Genomic DNA, 22,295 nt, shown 5'->3' with positions numbered 1-22,295 from the left:
TTTTTTAAAGGAATTATACTACTAACATTAGCACAAGTTAAATCTACATGCACATTTATAAATTGGTTTATAATGGTATTCTTACCAACTCTACCGTCTCTATGTTGCTCCATTAAGAGTATGATGATCTCCTACTTGAGACACAATAGAGGTATTTATAAAAGAAATTTCAACGTTCAAGTAACTAAGTGAAAGTCTGAGATGTCTTTGAGTGAATTATGTTTTGATTACTTACATCTCGAACTTACTAATGGCAGTTGTATGTGGATTTCATACGATACAATTGGTACACGACTCATTCATTCTTAAAATTGAATTTAATTATCATATTTAGTAAATTGGGTCGTTTTTTTTTGTAAAAAAAAAGACTATATCAACGATACATAAAAATTAAACTTTTCTTGTATCTTTATCAAACAACTTTATAAAAATGTATCTTATTACTAAATTATAATTATATATTATTGTATTCTTTTGTCAAATATTGTAGAATTAAACAATAATAAGAAGATTATTGAATTATTATTATTTTCATATATTTAAAAATGTGTGTTACATTAAATTTAATAAATATTAATGAGGTGTGGAACAATTTTAAACTTGAGCTATGGTTTGTGTATAAATTAGACACAACCTATGATTTTAACAAAGGATTAAATTAATCAATTAAGTGATAAATAATATTACATGGTTTGTAATATTGATTAAATTTAATGCATAAATAATATAAAAATTATATACCATACACCTGCGTTGCATAATTTTTATTTATAAAAATCCAAGGGCACGTACAAGAAAGTTTACAATAAACTACATATTCTGCACGTGTTTAATTGAATGTGAAAAATATAATTTAAATATATTAAAAAATGTTAAAAAGTGAAACTTTTATATATTTATAGTTTATTGTAATTGATTCATCGTAAATAATATTTTTAAGATATTATGAGCAATCTTATGAGTTTAATAATTATATTTGACATGAAAATACTTACTGTGTTAGCTAATGAAAAATTACTGTGATTAACGGGTTTACTCTTTTTTATTCACGTGGATGACAATTTTTTAAATGAAATTACAATTGAAAAAATAAAAAATATATCTGTTTTACTCTCTTGACATAAATGTCACCAAACCAAATTAAGTCTTAGACATATTTGATCAAAAATTTTAAATGACATAAATAAGTCTTGTAATATTTAATTAAGATTGTTAGAATTTTTAAGGAATACAACAAAATCAAATCATATTTAATTAAGATATTTTATAAGTTAAAAAAATTTCTTTGGTATTTAAAAATATAAAGATTTTGATGAATTTTTTTTTAGTATCCATTTCAATGAATTTCATGTGACTTTTTAATAAAAAATATACATCAAATATTCTCACAAAAAACCTTAAGACTTTCTTAGATTTTTTTTTCTCTTTCTTGAAGACAATATAAACATTCACGTACAACGTTTCATAACCTTCAATACCTTGGTAATCTTCAATAATTGCATGTTAATTTACCACGGTCATCTACATGCTGCTTTTCCTTTCTCTTGTTTTTTCATAACAACTTTTCATTATTAAAATACAATACAATCACTTGTTATATATTATATGGGCAGACACACCTTTTGATTCATGAGGACTCTATCTTTTTGTATTTATGGTTTTTTATGGCATTTTGGTGGTTTATTCAACTTTTCGTTACGAATACAAATGCAATCATTCTCAACTATATATTAGAATGGGGGTTTGCTTCAATACTATAAATGCCCGGAAGCTTAGATACATTTTATGGAATGCAACATGTTGGGAGATTTGATTGATAAGGAACAATATCATTTTTAACAATGGTAGGTCAAGTTATCTAGAACTCATGTCATTTATTAAAACTTGTTCATGTAAGTGGTTATTGTACCTCAACTAAGAACCTAATATTCCTCGTGGTGCACATGTCCTGGAGTGTGCCTTCTCTTGTGATTTGTGGATGTTGTTTTTTGTTTTGATGATCAATACTATAGTTTTTGCTTTTCCTTAAGAAAACAATCATTTGCTATGGAAAAAAAAAACTTGCAATAACGAAAACCTAATTTACTAGCTTCATTTGTCAATTGAATATGATTTATTGTATTCAAACGTTGAATCAAATAGGATACAAAAAAAGGTCAAGAGATTCACTTATTTATTTTTCATGGAAAATTAAGGGTATTGAAGGTTTGTTGGGTTTTATGAGTGAAAGAAGAATTTGCAAATTATCAATTATTTTTGAGTGAATACCACATTTCGTACTTGAAAGTGTAATTTTTTGACATACGAGTCTTTGAAAATGAAAAACTATTTTTTGTCCCTAAATGTGTAAAAATGGCAACATATTAGTCCTATTGTTACTTTGGACCATTTAGTTTAAGTTTCTTGTTGATGTGGCAAATGAGGATTCATATGTATGAGAAGAGATTGTCAAATGGGATGTTAAATCGATAAGATCAATTTGTCATAGAAATGTTGATGGACTATTTTGTCATTTTTTGCAAATTATAATAAAACTTGATGTGTCAGCGTCGACATGTGAAACCGCATTAAGGGCGATGGACACACTTCCCAAATTTATGCAACTCACCAAAGCATTGCAAAAGCGTTTGTCGCGTTCTACCAAAAGTATGTTCATGAACAAATCAAGGAGATCAAGGGCATTCTCGTGAGGTGCAATCGCACTTTGCTCGTTGTGGATTCCAAGCGCTATGAACCCAAGAAATTTGATGGACATGACACACATGCAAGGTTTCAAAAGCCTTGGTGGTTTATGTATTATAGGCAGGTAGACATTTGTTATGTATTATGGGCAGACAGACATTTTGGTTCATGAGGACTCTATCTTTTTGCATTTTTGGTGGTTTATTCAACTTTTTGTTACTAATACAAATGCAATCATTCTCAACTATATATTAAAATGGGGATTTGCTTCAATACTATAAATGCCCGCAAGCTTATATACATCTTATGGAATATAACATGTTGGGAGATTTGATTGATAAGGAACAATATCATTTTTAACAATGGTAGGTCAAATTATCTAGAACTCATCTCATTTATTAAAACTTGTTCATGTACCTCAACTAAGAACCTTATATTGAGGGAGGAAGGTGTTTTGGTGTTTTTGTTTGAGTTCAGTTCATGTTTTATGCCACGGGGAACAAAAACTTTTGTTGGTGGTTTTGGTAATTTTATAATGTTGGTCATTTTTTAATTGTTGGATGATGGATTGGTATTTTTATAGAACTTTTTTGTGTAGGTACGATGAAGTCATGTAATTGTTATTATAAATTTAGTGGAGACCTGAGAGAATGAATTGGAATCATGCTATTCGATGTTTAAATATAGTCACAATAAAATCTATTCCTTTTATTTTAGAGGGATTTTCTTTTTGTTTAATTGAAAATATGTAATTAACTTTTTTTAAAATTGTGTCATCTTTGTCTTTCTTTCCCAAATCTCCATTATTTATTTGACTTTTCGAATACCTATGGAAATGAACAAATTTCTTCATTAACAGCAAGATCCAAATGGGTCTTTCATGCCTTTGTCTTGGCACCAAAGTTCATCTCTTTCTTGGTCAAGTACTTGACAAGTTCCATATGGGAACCTAAAATAACATAGTGTAATAAAGTCATGCCTTTTCAAATAGAGGCTTCGAGAGATGCCCTAGCTAAAAGTAGCGCACAACACAAATTAAATTAATTAATATATAGAGCAACAAAAAAAAGAGAGAAAAAAGAGAAATGAAAAGGATACAATGTTTTGAGATGCTTATCTCCGGAATTAACAACCAAAAGATTTTAACTTTAAAGCCAAAATTGACTGAACCGTGATAAGATCACCGAACCTTGCCGCCAATGAAGATCACTAAACTTTGTCGCCAATGAAGATCGTCGATGGTCCTTGGTTTACGTGAATTACCCATATGCTTCTTCTTCATTGCCACAATAAAAGGGGGGATATTGTTGTAAAAAAAAAAAAAACTTTTAACATGACATATTAGTCCATCATAATCATCTTACCAAGTTAATCTAATACATTCATCAATGACTCGACAACTTATTTACACACATGAAGTGCCACACATAAGGACATCACATGTCAAGTGTACACTCACATCAAGGTTAACATAACTCACTTAACAAAGTACCAATTTATCACAATTTTTTTCATATCAAAGGATCAAATTTAAAATTTTCATTTTTTAAGGATTAAATTGTCAATGGATTACACTTTTGAGGACCAAAAAAAATATTTATCCATTATTTTTTTATAGACTCTTATAATTTCAAATGTTTTTCAAAAATTCATAAAGTCCTTAAAAATCTTATAAATTCATATTTTATAAATCCATTAAAATTAAACTAAAAAATCTAAGTCATACAAGTCTTTTAAAAAATTCTTAAAAGTCATTACATTATCACAAATTCTTTTAAAATTCACAATTTTTTTTAAATCCTAATTCAATATATCCTTAAAATTGTCACCAAATCATTAAAAAAAATTAATCCACAAATTTTTTGGCATAAATAAATCGAAATTAGGCGGCAGTAGACACATGCAAGGCCAAAATCGTTTAAAACCCCAAACAAAACCCTGCGACGCCGCTTCTCGTCATCTCTCCTTTTCCCTCTCTCCGGTGCTCCGCCGCCACTTCCGTCGTCCAACGAGACCGAAGCCGTGTCTCTGACAACATGGGTGAGATTCAAGAGAGCAAGGCTCTTGCAAAGAGCAAGCCTTCCACTGAACAGGTACTTCCGCAACGAATTTTATAGACCCTAACGTAACTCATGAATGCTTCATTAAACTTGTGTTTTTTCTTCCTATACTATGAAAAGACCGATTGGTAGTTGAGTAGTGAAATTATGAAATATATGTTGTTGTCGCTTTCCCTATTATTTTTTGCTGCATTTTTTTCGTAAACGAATAGATAAGCAAAAGGTAGGCATATTTTGGATCTGGTTGAATTTATTTACTACACTTTTGAACTCACAATTCAGAATGATGAATTTTCGTAATTGTGTTTTAATATTCTAGTATAATATTTTTACTCTGTTGAACATGGAGCTTGCTGAATGTCTGGTATCTCTGCATTGACTCACTATATTGCTTTGCAGGACGTTACTGATGAGCTAGACCTAAGAATGAAGAAGTATCTCAGAGGAGAAGGTGCTAATTTGGAGGTATAAAAAGACATCGAGGTTACTGGAATTGAGATTTGAGACATTAGTACTTGATAATGGAATCTTTTAATCTTAATTTGTAAAATATAATTTGCAGGGTTTGAAGGATAAAAAGCTGAAGGGTCAACTAGCTGTTAAGGAAGACTTATATGGAAAATCTGCAAAAGCTGCTGCTAAGGCTGAGAAGGTTAATTGTTGAATTTATCATATATAAGTGGGTTATTCTACAGTTTGTTCATGGGTGTGGATGAAATATAAGCCCTGTGCAAAATATTGATGTGATCTGTGTGATTGCATATTTCAGTTAGAGTTATGGTTTGTAAATGGATTTTTCATTAAGTGGCTCAATTTGATGCATAAACCCTGTTTGAGTGTTTTGCTTCATGGTGGACCATTCTTGAGCCTAGCCAAGTCTAATATTTGCTGGCATAGGTTTTACTTTATTAATGAATTAGTTGAAGCTTAATCTCCAAATTGGTGTGAAGAGAAGTTAATTAAACCTGATTTGCATGTAAGTGTAAATTGTGGTCAGCATTGATGTTTTTGTAGTTAAAATGTCATTCCTACCCTTAATCAAGCCTTGTATGTTAAGAAAACTAGAAATTCAATTATGCAGTGGCTTATGCCCAGTGAAGGAGGCTATCTGGAGGCCGAAGGCTTGGAGAAGACATGGAGGATCAAACAGGAGGCAATAGCTCGTGAAGTAGATATCTCAAGCTCAGGAAAACAATATGATATTATTTTACCAGGTGCTATTAATGGATTGCTTGTTATTAGTATCTTAGGTTAAGTCAGACTTATATTTCCTTTGTAACTTGTAATGTTAGTAATGAATTTTTCATTTTAACTTTTTCAATATTTTGGTATTGATGCTTCAATCAATCTTTTCACTAGTACCTACTAACATATCTTTAGATCATGTAAATAGAAATTTCTTGATGTGCTTTTTAGAGAGGTTTAGTATTAAGGATAAGGGGAAATCGTATTAGAGTTTATTTCCTTATTTTTCTCCATTGCTTGTTGATGGCATACAGTAATTGCATATGTGGTCTTTTCTTGATCTGTGGTTGAGCAAGGATACTATCTTTGCTGTTTGGTTGTCACTTGTCAAGAATGTGAGATCATATGATCTAATAATATCACAAAGTTTGTTTATTTGTATAGAAGTAGCACTGCATCAGGCTTGAATTTGTCTCTGGAGTGTTTACTGTTTGTGCATGTGAAGGGGTAGACTTCTGGACTCTGATTTATTTTAATATTCTCTTGGAATCTTGTCTATTTATGAGTCTTAAAGCATTTATTTACTGTGTGGCAAGAAGCATGTATTATACCATCCATAGTTAGTCTTGACCTACTAAATATTGAATACTGATTAAGTTATTTTATGGGTATATTTACATATAGTTCAATAACATTATGAATCGTTAGGGCATGATGTATGTATGTAGTTTATTTTCTTTTTCTGTTCCTGCAGTATGGAAAATCCAAGTTCTTTGGCTATGAAGCCCAACCATTGTGCTAGGTCAGATAGAACTTTTTCAAGTGCATATGAATTTGAAAGCAAATATAACTTGTTCAGTTACTTAAATGAATAGTTGGGGTATTGATGTGAGTAGCAAGATGTATGAAGTTTATTTTCTTTCTCCTGTTCTCACATGATGGAAAATCCATGTTTTGGGCTTGCAAGGCCAAACCATTGTTCTATAGGCGAGATAAATCTTCTACAATCAGTTCAAATACATAAGAATTGAAAACATATCTAACTTGCATGTAATTGCTGGTACTTTAAAGATAGTGAATGATCTGCTCTATAATTTCTGTGCTCTTAAGTCCTGACTCCTATTACTGATAATCCCTCATATAAGAGATTTCTACTCCCTAATTGTCTTGCATTTTATATTAAATAGACAACCACTTTAATATCAGTACAAGTTATTGAAGCAGCATACTGTATAATTAATAGAATTGCAGAGAAGTTTATGTTTACTTGATATAGTCTTTGTTTTAATTCTACCATAAAAATAATGTTCCTTTCTTTTGGCCTTGTCCTTGTAACAGCTTTGTACAACTTTGATTTGTATCTCCTCTTATCTATTATACTTTATTCCACAATATAATGATGCATAGTTGCACATTGGAAGCAATTTTATCATGTTCTTGATCTGCCATTTATTGTATCTCTTTACAATCCATATTTGCAGAACTTGGTCCATACACTCTGGATTTTACTTCAAGTGGTCGGTATATGGCTGTGAGTGGTCGTAAGGGCCATCTGGGGATTGTGGACATGATAAATCTGAGCCTAATCAGAGAGTTTCAGGTATGCTCAGTCCTAGTTGAGCTCTCTATGTGGGGTTTTACTTTTACTAATAAATTTCTTAATTCTTTTTATGTTTCAGAACATTGTTTGATTTTTTTCTTCTCTAGGGTGATGTTCATCGTGGCATCTTTAGATCGACATCATTTAGTGCTGATATTGACTATACATATTTTGAAGCATTGTTTTTACTTGTCTGAATAAAACTTTAAGGATGCATTTGTCTTAGCTAATAACATTTTTTTTAACATTTTTCCTGTTTTTAATATCTAATTACTATAAAATTTTAAAACATGTTTTTAATCATAAGTTTTTCTTTTAAAAAATGACCTTAAGTTCATCCTAGCAGGGAAATGGTTACAATTGACCATATATTTTATGGATTTATTAAGTTTTTCAGATAACTGTTTTTGATTTTTCAGGTAAGGGAAACAGTGCGTGATGTCGCATTCTTGCATAATGAGCTCTTTTTTGTTGCTGCTCAGAAAAAGTAATTTCTCTTCCAGTCTTCCTTTATTTGCTATTCAACTGTTTACTAAGTTTTTGTTCCTTGCATATTTAATCTATACTTTACAATGAAAGCACCTCTAAAATCTGAATGGTGAAATAAGAGTAGTTTTTTTTTCCCCGGGGGGCGGGGTATGTTGGTAAGTTTTCAAAATAAAAAAGTGAAATGGTAAACTTTAATGGAAAAAAATGGGGCAGGGAACCTCAATTTTTATGATGCACCCTACCTGCACCTGGTATTCAAATTTGCTGACATTTACTAATTATATTTGACTTTGAGAAATAGCATAGTTTACAACATCAATGCATCATTTTTGTAGTTTTGTGTGTCACTAACTCTTATAGTTAATGATGCCATGCTTTTAGGATTTTTTTTTCCCTTTGAAGGTTAAATGAAGTTTAAACTCATAATTTTCGTTTTTCCAAATGCTTTTGTTTTTTTCTTATATAATTCCATGTGCTTCCTGCTTATTACTTCAAAATGAAATATCAGACCTATAACTTTGGGAAAGCTAATAAGAAATTTTCTATCATTTGGAAAAGCTAATAAGAAATCCTCCCTCCTCCCCTCCCTTTCTTAAAAAATAAGATATCTAGTTTGTCATATTTCAAGACATACTGTGTGGTTCATCTATATGACTATAATATTCAAATTTAACAGGTATCCATACATCTACAATCGAGAAGGCACAGAACTTCACTGTCTCAAGGTTGGTGTATTGCATTTATTATTATTATTATTATTTTTTGAATTTTAGCTACTAATGTATTATCATTGTCTAGAATGTTTCTGTATATGCTGATGCCTGATGAGCACATGTTTGTCTTTTGGACTTGAACCATTCATTTTCGTATGCTTGACTTTTAAATGTCATATTTAGTTTATATTTTTTTCTAATGCCATTCATCTGAGTGTTCATTAAATTCTTTTAGTACCCTGAAACCTGATTATGACAGGTGGATCCAATACCTACTAGAGTACTGGTGTTACTTCAGATTGCAATTAATCCTAATTTGAGCACTGTTAGGAGCTAGGGGAAAGGGAATGGGAAAATTAGTTAGGACAGTTAGGATATTAATTAGTTGGTTGGTTAGAGGTTAGTGACATAACTAGGAGGATTCAAGGGAAAAGGTTTGTTCTGTCCTGCATCATTTTGTAGATTGAGCACTTGCTCTTTGTGAAAGGAAAAATCCTTTTTGAAGAGGAAATCTCTGGACGAGAGACCTCTCTCCTTTGTTTTGTTCTTTTGCAACCAATCAATAAATAGAATCTTTCCTTTCTAATCTGAGTTCCTAACAGGCACCCTTTCATTTATTCATTAGGTTGGTTAAATCATGCTGAATATAGGCTTGAGGCATCACTAGTGGAACTTAATGAGGGCATATATATAGGGAATGTGCCAAGTGAGAACTCGTTTTTGTGATTTGTGAGAAATGAGAACTATAAATTTAGGCCATTAAATCATATTTGAATGATCAAGATTAAAAGATAAATGCACATGACCTTTTAGGCCACATGATCACCATCCATATATGGTTGTATGACCCATATTTATAGTTTTCGATCCTCACAATAACCAAGAGTTCTCACTTGATGCACCTCCTTATGAGTATGGATCAACTTATATATGAGAGGGATTAACTTACGCCACATTAAGTCACCAACCCTTACACCCCCTTTCTTACAATAACCAACAGTTCTCACTTGATACACCTCCTATATATATGAAATTTGAATTTTATTGATCTAAACGTTTAGTTATAGCTATATGTTACCTTGATTGTTTGTGTTGAGTTTTGTCAAATAATTGAACAATTATAAGAATATAAAATAAGGGTTCTTATTATCATCTATTTTAAAACTAAAAAGTGCATATTCTGTCAATTTTGATGTATATTAATTTGATATGAAATAGTTTTGGTTTAATATAAGGTTTTGGACATATGGGATGCATCAATACCGGGATTATTTGTTTCCTTTTTCTCCAGGAACATGGTCCAGTGTTAAGGCTTCAGTTTCTGGAAAACCATTTTCTCTTGGCTTCAATCAACAAGTTTGGACAACTTCGTTATCAGGATGTTACAATGGGTTCCATGGTTGGTAATTTTCGAACTGGCTTAGGACGTACAAATGTAATGCAAGTGAACCCCTTCAATGGGGTTGTTTCTTTAGGTCACTCAGGTGGTACTGTTACCATGTGGAAGCCAACCAGTGCTTCTCCTCTTGTCAAGATGTTATGTCATCATGGGCCTGTCTCAGCACTGGCATTTCATTCAAATGGCCACTTGATGGCCACTGCTGGGAAAGATAAAAAAATTAAGCTTTGGGACTTAAGGAAATTTGAGGTTCTTCAAACCTTACCAGGTCATGCAACTACTCTGGATTTTAGTCAAAAAGGCTTGCTTGCATGCGGTAATGGTTCATTGATCCAGGTTCTGCGTGATGTTTCTGGCACACAAAATTATTCTAAGTATATGACTCATTCCATGGTGAAAGGTTACCAGATAGGAAAATTGGTATTTCGACCATATGAAGATGTTCTAGGCATCGGGCATTCCATGGGCTGGTCTAGTATTCTTATTCCAGGAGCAGGAGAACCCAACTTTGACTCATGGGTTGCAAACCCATTTGAAACTTCTAAACAGAGGAGAGAAAAGGAAATACGGTCTCTTCTTGATAAGCTTCCACCTGAGACTATCATGCTGGATCCCAGCAAGATTGGTACGGTGAAACCAAGAAGAGAGAAGCCAACAAAGCAAGAGAGGGAGGCTGAAATAGAAGCTGACGTTGAAGCGGCTAAGGGCAAGAAACTGAAGAAGAAGACAAAAGGAAGAAACAAGCCAGGTAAAAGGGTACAGAAAAAGCAAGAGGCAGTTGCTAGAGTGAAGAGGCCCTACTTGGAGCAGAAAATTCAAGAAGAGGAAAGCATATCAAGAAAGAAGCAGAAGACTAGGGAGGGTGTTGAACTACCAAAATCTCTACAGCGGTTTGTTCGTAAAAAGGCTTCATCATGATTTAACTGTCCAATAGAGTCTTGTATTCGTCTTTACTTTCCCCCCCTATTGATGTTAAGCTCTTGTTTGTATTTTTTTGTTGCATTTCATATTTGTAGCCTTTTTAGCCTTTGATGTGATGTTTTTAGCCTTTAAAGTAAAGGCATATCCAAATTTTGCTTTACAGACCCCTTGATTAGAATTTTTTTTTTTAATATTATAAGAATCTTCTTTACCTTCACAAAAAAAAAAAATTGACCGAAAAACTTTCTTAAAACTTTTACAAGCCACTTTGGTGATGCTTGGATGGACAAAAAGAGATACAATAGAATGGAATGAAAATAAAACCGAATAAAATGGAGTTAAACATAATAGAATATTTTTTTAGGATAAAAATATGTTTAGTCTATGTATTTTCCGTCAAACATGCTTTAATCTTTGTAGTTTTAAATAATTTATTTGGTCTTTATATTTTAAAAAGATAGGTGTATTTAGTTCGTGCATACTGACAATTAGAGATTAAATAGACTAAATTCACTTATTTTTGAAAGTAAAAGAATTAAATTAATTGATTTGAAATTAAAAGGATTAAAAAAGAATTAAAATTAAGTTTGACAGAAAATATAAGGATAAAAAATATATTTGACCTAAATTTTTAAAATAGACTAAGCCGAGTGATTTTTTTTTCTTTCTATTATCCTTATCATAAATTAAAGTATAAATTGTGTATTCTTGTTATGACCTTCTAGATGCTACATGTTCTGTAAAATGTTCTGAAAACTGAAAATGCATGTAAAGCATATTTTAAACATCAATTATAGAAAGTTAAAGAACTAGAACTGTAAAATAGTGTAACAAATGGTTGTTGGATTGATGTTATCCAAATTTTGTGAGATGTGATATGGATATTATATCATTTTAATAATTTTCTAAACCAAACGGTAATAAAGGCTTTTGTGTGCATATTATGGTGGCTTATCTTTTTTTTTTCCTTCTGATTATGTTAGCTTATCCTTGTCACTCCGTTATTATTATTAGACCTCATTTAACTTAAAAAAAAATCATTTTTTGACAAATTCTAGTCAACACCACTAGCAACAACGTGCATTTTCTATCAAATCGACGTTACAAGAGTCAACCATGGGCGGTTTCAAGGCCCGGTTACCCTGGGCAATTGCCCAGGCTCTGGCCCAAAGACATAGACAAGAATTTTATTATTTTTATACAAAATGATATTTTTTACAATAAAAAATATAAAAAAGGGGGGCATACTTAGTAAGTTGAGAAGTGAATTGTAAAAGTGAAAAATTATTTGAGTTGTAAGTTGTAACAGCATATTTTGGGCTATTATTCTGAAGACCGAGGATTGAACTTGTGGTATACGGGCTCTTAATGGGCTGTATTAACGTAACTGCAATACTAGCACATACAAGTCGTTCTTCACGTTTTTCAGAGCTAAGATGCTAAAAAAGATAAGCTCAAATAGTTCCAATGCCTTCTTATTTTATTTCTTATTCTTTTTTTTATTTTCCTTGCTCATGGAAATGTTGTCTCAAATCATTTTTTTTTAATCCACTAAGATAAGTCTAGTAGTGAAGGGTTGAAATAGATGCATAGGAATTTAAGTTTGTTCTTCATTGCTATTATGCATTGTTTTTTATAGTTGTATTCATGAAAGGATAATTGTAAAGATTTACTTACTTTTTATATCAAAAAAATCGATTCCATCTTGTTTCCTTTCTATTTTTTTTTCTTTTTTCCTCATCGTCTCACTTATTAGTTATTATATTTTCTTGAAATTGTTTAAAATTTTGTGAAATGAAATAACCTGACTAATTGTTTAGTAATTTGCTTCCTATTTTATTTTCTCAAATAATGGAATAAAAACTTAAAATTTTTCTCCACTTTTATCAAAGAATATTCTAATAATAATTATAATTTTATCTATTGCATGACATTCTATTTGACAGGTCACTGGATATCCTAATGTGGCCTCAGTCATCAAATTATGGCATTACAGTGTACAGATAAATGGCAACTCTTGGTTCAAACTTCAAACAGTATTGTGTGATAATATTATTTGTTATCCAAACAAAAGTTATGTTACTACAAAACTCCCGTTTCCGTAAATTCACGTTGATTCAAAATTAATTTTACAAATATATATATATATATATATATATATATCCAAACGCACACTAATAAGATGCTTGTGTTCAATATGACATTATCCTCACATGGATTTAGTAAAATGTAGAAATATACTCTGCCAATTGGGTCTCTGCTCTGGTTACTTTCTGGCTTGTCTGTCTCTCTGTTTCAAACAGGGATATCGCGGACTTAGGTCACGCACGCCTTATGTTCTTTTGACTGGAAATGATTCCTAATTTCCTTGGCACTTTTGACATGTTAACAGAAATTGCGTGCCTTCACCACTTATCCATATTTTATGAATTTGCTATCTTTAAATTTTTGCCCAGGCTTTATAATTTTTCTGGCTCCGCCACTGGAGTCAACACCTAGAAACCCTTTAGTTGTTGCCCTGGTTTTAGCTAAGGAGAAACTAGAGTTGATTTACGTACAAGAAATCATACTTTATGCTGTCTTTTGAATCATGTTAGATTCTAGGGTGTTGTTTCCTGTGACTATTGCTTGTTGTACTTTTTATTGTTTCTTGTACTTTCCATTGTTTTTCGGAAAATAATGAAAAGTACAAGTAATAGGGAAAACAATGAAAAATATAAGTAACAATAGTAAAAGTGTAAGAAGTTTTAGTTCAAATTCTATTGTGTAGAGAAGGAACAGATAAAATCATAAATCCACAATGAAAAAGAAAAAAAAAGAACTCATTTTATCTCATACCTCCCGTTCCGGCCTAAGAAAAGAAAAGGCTGAAAATGATGGAATAAAATGGAATGTCCTCCATCACTCTCCATTCAATTCCATATCTTTATTTTTTCAATCCAAACAATAAAATTTAAATCCATTCCACTCCATCCCTCTTTGTTCCATCTTTTTCCACATCAATCCAAAGTTCCAAACATCCAAAAATTTTAAATTTCCATTTTGTTTATATTTTGTTTTGATCCAACATGGTTTGGATTCAAGTCAATTTGGACCAAGTCTTAGATTGTCCAACAAAAAATAAAGATATTTGTTCCTGCACTCCATTATTACATCCTATGCCTCCATTATATTTCAAAAAGTCCATTTCAAGATTAAATCTTGCATTTTAGAATGAATTTTCAGGAATACAATGGGAGGTGTATGATGCAATAACTCAAAAAAAACTATCGGAGAAGAAAAGCATTATAAATTAAAACAAGTTAGAAATATCAAAACAAATATCAAATAAAGCCAAACAAAAATGTGAGTATATCTTAAGTTGTTGATGTAAGTTACGAAATACAACAACTAGAAATACGTCAAACACAACAAATATACACACAAAATCATTGATTTTGAATAATAGGTGTGAATATGCCCCAAGGAACTTTTACATAAAAGATGTAAGAGACAGAAGGGAGGAAGTGAAAAAAGAGAGAAAGGGTTGTTTCATTACTTCAAAGAATATGGTAGAGGGCAAAAGAGAGCAATGAAAGAGTGGTTGGTGGTGTAGCCTACAACGTTAGAAGGCAACGAGGCACAAAAATATGGCAACAAGATGTTTGGGTTTTGTGAGAGAAATTAGGGACAAAGGGTCTAAGAGGGTGTGTGTATCTCTATCTGTTGCGAGAATAAGAAAATAAAATAATAATAGTAATAATTATAATAGTAATAAATTTATTTACCTCCAAGTCTGATTAGGTATCAAGTTCTATTAGCTGGAATCGCGACCTGAATTGATTAGTTCAAAGTGTTTATTTCACTAATTGGGTGACTTGCAAACTTGTTCAAACCAAATCTACTAATATATTCGGGTGATTTAAATAAAGGAATAGTTCAATTTAATATTTTTCTGTGGTGTTTTAACACATTAATTTAGTTGTGGATAAAATACACATTTGATGCATGATAACATTTTATCATATTGCTATGTTGAATTTCAAAATTATTCTAGAGGAACAAGAAAGGGAGAGGGAGAGACAGCAGAAACACTAGCGGGGGAGGGAGTGATGGGGGGAAACATAATGGAGACGTAAGCAGTGTATTATTTCACTAATATACCAGACAACTATGATGACAAATACATGTGGGGAGTGTTTTTGAAATGGGGGAAAGTTTTCATAGCAGGAAGAAGAAATCCGAAAGGCTAGGGTTTGAACAACAACTAGATAATATTATCATCCAAAATACCAAGTTGTTTTGTTAACCTCCCAAAGTATGGGAAAGGCATGCACAAGAAAATTGAACACAACTTACTAACCAAGCATATAGAAGGGAAAGCTATTCATACGCCCAAGCAATAGGGAATCATAGAGATGTTTGAATGGTGAGTGGTCAGGGAAGAAAATATACCAATAAACAGGAAACCAATGAGAGCTGGTCGAAGAAATGTTTTGTTAATTAATACAGTCACATGGGTGATAACGAAAGGGGCTATGTTAAACATTTAATTAAGCAATTGTTTTGTCCCTAAGAAAACCCTTACCCTGACAAGGTAGCTAACAAGGTGCGTGCTGACCTATAACCACACCTAGTCCTTAAGAAAACCAATCTCACCAAAAACAAGCCAAAGAAATTTTAAGAGATGAATGTCACATTACAAACGGTGGTGATAGATCCATAAATTTTTGTCAGACAAAAACTAATATTAGCTTTATTAGAAAGGTATCAGAAAATAAATTAAAAACATTAAAGTTTATAAATTAAAGTGATAAAATTAGTATTAATTTAATTTTGTTATCTTTTATAATTTTTTGCATAGTATTTTTTAAAAATATCTTATGGAGACAACTAAACCTATTTTTTATGGGGCATAAAAACATTTACTTAATATATTCAAATAAAAAAAATTATTTGTAAGAATTATTGTCTCTATGTTGTACATGTAAGTCTGTTCCTAATTAAAAATACTGTGACAATAAATTATAGAGTAAGCAATGATACGTTAATATTTTTACATTAAATTATAGAGTGATCAATGATATATTAATCCTTTTACTTCACAAGTTCTATTAATATTCATCATTTTTTTAATATTTTTTATCACAACATATCATTTATTATACTTATGTTTTTCTCTAGACAAGTGTCATGCTGGCAAGGGAAAAAGATTTGTAAAAACCTTATAGTGGTGTAGACACCAATAGTAGTGAGATACAAAGAGAGGGAAAATAAGTGATTCGTTTTATTGATATTAATTTGATAATGCGATCTCAGGAGAAGAGAGAGATGCCAATTGAGTGCATAGGCATTTTAAAATCAGGACGTACTCTAGCAAAAACAAACGCAAAGACGAAACTAAAAGTATGAAATTATATTGCTCGATACAATCAAATGTGATATCTGCATCAAGGTAGGAATCGAAAAAAAAAAAAAAGAGATACCATAATTCTGCATGGGAAGATTTACTTACACGTTTCCAATTCAGGATTAGGAAAATGTTGAAAGTAGACCTTATTTTTAGGGTATATGGAGGGGGGAAGAAGAAATAGAGAAAAAATAAAAATAGAATGAAAGTGATAAGAAAGAGAAAGTAAATGTATAATAATAATATATTTACAATTTACTTTGTAATAAGTTTCATCAATATAATTCTTAATTTATTACAGTAATATTAAAGTAATGAATACAAAATTATTCAAACTACCGCCACGAATCCATCGCCCAGTGGTGGATGGTGCTTATTTAATTTCAAACAATTAATGTATCAAAATTTAGTTGGAAAGAGATTGATTATAACACATATTGAGTACATGCATGTAAGTGTATAATCATTAATATCCATGTGTTTTTAAAACCAGACGGCAGGCATTCTTGAATAATACACATGCCTACCAAACGATGCAATAACAAAGGAACTGCTGCCAAAAATATCTTTAAGAAAACCTCAAAACTCCATGAGCAACTATTTTTAGCTGGCACACTGATGAAAACTAAAAAAGAAATAAATTACGGGTCATTTAGGGGTATTTTTCTTTCGATTTTTTTCATATGGAATTATTTTTAAATTATTTCTGAAAAAATAGTTAAGTTATAACAAATGTTATAACTTATGAGTAAGTCGTCATACATATTACGACTTATTATTTTTTTTTTACTTCTTTACACTAAATTCATAAAATTTTTACTATTACAATTTAATTTTTTATTTTATATATATGACTTCAAATTCATATATGTTTTTTTAACTTACTACTTTAAAGTTATAAGTGTTTTTTTTTCTACGACTCTTTGGTCATCTTTGTTTTTTTTTTTTTTATGTTTAAAACTTTTAATTTTAGAAATTTTATTTACTTTTATTTTTTTCAAACTTTTTTAAAAATTATAAATAATTTTATTTATTTAATTATTAAATAAGTATTTTTAATTTTATTTATTATTAGTTTTATTTAATATCTTGTATATGTTTTTTATATGGTTTTATTTATTATGTTATATATTTTTTTAATATTTTTTTATTTAAAATATTTTATATAATTTTTAATATTGTTTTATTTGATATATTTTATATATTTAAAATTTATATAATTTTTTTAATAATATTATTGGATTTGATTTGTTTTCTAAATGCAATAAAAAAAACTAACATAATGACATTTAATATTTTTTTGAATATTTTTTATTTATTTTAAATGCTTAAATTTTAAAATATTTTATTATTAATATTAATTTATAATTTATGAAATAATATTATTTATTTTGTATAAAAGAATTTACTATTAATAACATCTAATAATTTAATAACAAACGTAAGTATTAAATTAAAAATAACATAATACATTAACATAAATGAATCATACAACTTAAAGAAAAACATAAAAAGTAAGAATTATATTAACTATTTATTTGTTTGTATGCACATTTATTACAATTATGTTAAATATACAAAATATTAAAACATTTAAAATTATTTAAATTTTAAATATGTAAAATATTTTAGATAAAACATTATTAAAAAACTATATAAAATATTTAAAATAAATATATTTAAAAAGTATATAACATATTAAATAAAACTAATAACAAGTAAAATTTAAAATATTTATTTAATAAATAAATAAATAAAATTATTTACAATTTTAAAAAAAAATTGAAAACAAAACAAAAAAGAAAATACAACTAAATAAAAAATTATAAAATTAAGAACTTTAAACGTAAAAAAATAAAATGAAACAAGAATGATTTCAAAGTCATAGAAAGAAAAAAAATAACTTATAACTCGTAAGTTAACAAAAAAAAACACATACAACTTTAAAGTTATAAATAAAATAAAAAATTAAATTAAAGTCATAAAAAATTTTACAATAAAAAATAAGTCATAACAATTATTATGATTTACTTCATAAATAATTTAAAAACTATCCATATGGAAAAAATGGAAAAAAAAATACCCCTTGTAAAACTCCCATAATTCACGGGAAGCTAGGTTGGTAAAGAGTAAAATGAATGTACATGATGAGTAAAGGATGTGACAGGACGTGTAAATTGATTTCTTTGGGCACCTGCTTCTGCTTTCTTTCACACAAATAGTCCTAAACGAATGACATGATATAATGAGCCAGGCATACTCCAAAAAGTGCCCGTTAATACCTAGTAAAAACCAGACAGTTTCTGTCAAATAACACTGCTATGTGGACCATACCATATGGATGCAAGCAATTTACACATCAGTATTTTATTTTAATTTTTTTGTTAAAATAAATATTTTTATTTTTTAATATATTTATCCAAATCACTTTTGCTTAAATAAATTTTTCTATTTATTTTAAAAAATAAATTATATATATATTTTTTTAAAAAAATCATTAATGTAAAAAATATTTATTTTAAAATTGTTTTTATAAAATTTCAATAAACTCACCCACAGCTCAACATTTTTAATGAGATTTCTTAAGTAAAAAAATTGTATTTTGAATTTTTTATTTGAGTAAATCTACGTGACCGAGAAAATTTCTTAAAAATAAAAATTATATCTTCTACAAGAAAGTATTTCTTATAATAAAAAAATAATATTTATTTAACTGTTTTTCCTTCAAATTATATTTAATTATATAATAATTCAAAAAATATAAAATGTGAGTTTTTAAAATTTCTTATTACTGAAGTAAAATTATGTATATTATCGTGAGAATTACAAAAAAATAATATAAAAACATAAAAAATTTCATTGAAAATACTCTTTAATTTAATGTATGTAGCAGCTGTGATGGGATCTGAATCTGATCCTATTGATTTGTGGGCTCCCATGGAACAGGTGAAAGTAAAATAAGTTTGGTTCAACTTGGTAAGTGACTTCATTGAAGAATCAACATAGTCGCTGTTTTTGCGATAGACCAATAAAGCACAACATGCTCTTAAACTAATAATTTCAACAAACCAAGTGTTCCAAAAAACAAAGCATTCCCATTTTGATATCAGATTTTTAACAAACAAATATCTGATTGAAAAAGTATAAAAAAAAAATAAAAAAAAGTGAAAGTCTTTTCCTCCCTAAGTCATGTACAGTAGTAGTACACAAGTTCTGTGCGCTGAAAGTAGATATAATTTTATTCATTTAAATATATTTTTCATACATTAAAATAGTTTAGTTTATTTTTTTATATTTTATTATCTGATATTTTTATGTTTAATTTTAATCACGTCATTATTTAACATATTATCACTAATGATAACTATTAAAATAAAACATAAAAAAATATTAGGTAATAAAACTAAAATAAATTATTTTACTGTTATAAAAAACATATTTAAGTAATTTTTTATTTTTTTTTGGAGTGGTACAAAACATGCAAGAGTAGATTAAAATTAAATGAGGGTTACTGTATGAAGCAGAAATAAATATACATAAAAAGAGATTATCCCATCATCCCTGTAAGTTTTTTTTTTTTGCTGTCCTCTTCTGTTGTGTTTTGTTTTGAATCATGACGCTCTTATCCTCTCCCCTACTTGTTTTCTCCGCCGTCCACCGTCGTGCTCCTCCGCCATCCACCACCACCCCAACCACAAACCACACTGTCCGGTTTCTGTGTTCTCCCGACGTGCCAGCTGTCCGCTTGGATCAAAGGTTGCCGCGCTTTGTTGTCCCCGTCGCAGCAGAAGATCTGCTCTACAATGCCGGAGCCACCGTCGGCGTTCTCGGCGGCGGTTACGCTCTCGTCCGTGCCTTTGATGAACTCACTCGGAGAAACATCCTCCAACAGGTATACTTTTAGTGGGTGTTTGGAAAAGATTAATAAACGTGGATCCAAGCTTCTCTCTCCACGTCCTTAGTTTAAAATGCGTAAAAACTATGAGATTAGCTTCTCATTTTCGTGAATCGATTCTGTAGATACGGGAAAACAAACATGCTATTAGTTTATTTGATGCTTGCATGCACATACACAGTTTCCAAAACCGAATCTGTCTACAAAGTTCAGATAAATTTCTTCGTAAATATTTATAAAAATGAATTGATTTTAGTTCGTGAACTAAAATTAACTAGTACACTTTTGCTTTTGGAGAAATTAAACAAGAGAATTAAATGGCATAATTTGATCTTAACTTGGGAAAAAAAAAGTCCCAATTCATTTTATCTTTATATTATTTTTCTATAAATGTTTACAAAGTAATTTATCTAATCAGACCCATAAGGTATAAGTTAACTAACACATGTTTGTGTTGCCATTGGAATTTCTGTAGCAGTCATTCCAATCCAAATTTAAGGTATAAGTTACAAAATGTATCCTTTTGCAAACCTAGGATGTTTGTTTGCCGGTTTCAATTCGGGTTTTGGGTCTTATTTTTTTATTTGTGTGTTGGTGCTTAGCTATGATGTGACTCATTGGGTTAGTGAAAATTGATTGGGCAGGGTCTGAGCAGAAAGCTGGTTCATATATTGTCTGGCTTGCTTTTTCTGGTTTCTTGGCCAATTTTCAGGTATCCCATTTCTTCAATTTTTTAATCTTTCATACGAGGAAGGTGTGTGAACTGCAATGCATTGATTGCTGCTGCTGCTGCATTCTTTGAATGTTTTGATCTAATTGCTAGGATAGCAACTCCCCTAAGGCTCGCTACTTTGCTGCTTTTGTTCCTCTGGTCAACTGCTTGAGGCTTTTGGTCAATGGTCTGTCACTCGCTTCTGATGAGGGACTCATCAAATCTGTGACCAGAGAAGGAGATCCACTGTAAATAAATGTCTTCATTCTTTTTTTGTCACTTGTTTTGATTTTATTTGCTCATGGGGGGGTGTCGTTCAAAAACTGCAAATGTTAGTCTGTCTAGGCATTAAATGTTCATTATTTGCCTGCAGAGAATTGCTAAGGGGTCCCCTTTATTATGTTCTGATACTGATTTTTTGTGCTCTTGTGTTCTGGCGTGAGTCTCCAGTTGGTGTGGTCTCCTTGGCTATGATGTGTGCAGGGGATGGTAACATAATAAATACACTCCTCTCTATATTCCTATCTAATTGATGATTTTTCTGCTTTGATTATTCAACATTGAACTTGATGGTTTTGCAGGTATAGCTGATATCATTGGTAGAAGATATGGATCCTTGAAGATTCCTTACAATCAACATAAGAGTTTAGCTGGTAGCATGTCTATGCTTGTCTTTGGATTCTTGGTTTCAATTGGGTGTGTTACAATCTTATCCAACTCTTCCTTTTGACTTATTGATCAGCTTCAGTCTTATTCCTATCTTTATGGCAGGATATATGAACTAAAGTTACATATAAAATGGGAAAAGATTTTGTTCCAAGTAGATTTGACATTGATGCTTTTGATATTATTATTATTATTGCATGTAGGATGCTCTACTACTATTCAGTTCTAGGACATGTGCAGTTGGATTGGGCAAGCACTGTGCCCAGAGTTGCTTTTATTTCTTTCGTGGCAACATTGGTGGAGTCCCTTCCCATTACTAAGGTAATAGATGACAACATCTCTGTTCCACTAGCTACCATGGTAGTGGCATTTTTCACTTTCCATCATTAACTCTTGGAGTCTACTGGTCTAGTTCCCGTGAAATGCCTTACTTGTCCTTCTCTATCCAATTTTTCCCTGCGAGTGCGGCAATATGATATTTAGTTTGTTCATTGTAAAGAAATTATTGAAAATTTTATAGCATAAAGAATGGCTCAAGTATTTTGTTGTGTTGATGTTTTAATTAACACGATAAATTTTATAGC

General features: G+C 30.3%; 2 protein-coding genes across 2 annotated transcripts; both read left to right on the top strand.

Moving 5' to 3' along the window:
• Window positions 1-4,580: 4,580 nt before the first annotated feature.
• Window positions 4,581-11,199, top strand: LOC100802940 (probable U3 small nucleolar RNA-associated protein 7). Its single transcript, XM_003556245.5, has 8 exons — window positions 4,581-4,775; window positions 5,142-5,207; window positions 5,305-5,394; window positions 5,824-5,956; window positions 7,409-7,527; window positions 7,947-8,014; window positions 8,693-8,741; window positions 10,021-11,199. Exons 1-8 carry the CDS (start codon window positions 4,719-4,721, stop codon window positions 11,044-11,046), a joined length of 1,608 nt encoding a protein of 535 aa, XP_003556293.1. The 5' UTR covers window positions 4,581-4,718; the 3' UTR covers window positions 11,047-11,199.
• An 8,747-nt stretch (window positions 11,200-19,946) lies between these two features.
• Window positions 19,947-22,295, top strand: LOC100802421 (probable phytol kinase 1, chloroplastic). The gene is made up of 6 exons (XM_003556244.5): window positions 19,947-20,330; window positions 20,978-21,045; window positions 21,162-21,293; window positions 21,419-21,534; window positions 21,627-21,741; window positions 21,915-22,295. The coding sequence occupies exons 1-6, from the start codon at window positions 20,052-20,054 to the stop codon at window positions 22,099-22,101; spliced, it is 897 nt and encodes a 298-aa protein (XP_003556292.1). The 5' UTR covers window positions 19,947-20,051; the 3' UTR covers window positions 22,102-22,295.

Source organism: Glycine max, chromosome 20 (genome assembly GCF_000004515.6).
Source record: "Glycine max cultivar Williams 82 chromosome 20, Glycine_max_v4.0, whole genome shotgun sequence".
NCBI classification, from domain to species: domain Eukaryota; kingdom Viridiplantae; phylum Streptophyta; class Magnoliopsida; order Fabales; family Fabaceae; genus Glycine; species Glycine max.
Note: the sequence above shows the minus strand (reverse complement) of the source record. Positions and strands in the feature narration are given on the sequence as shown.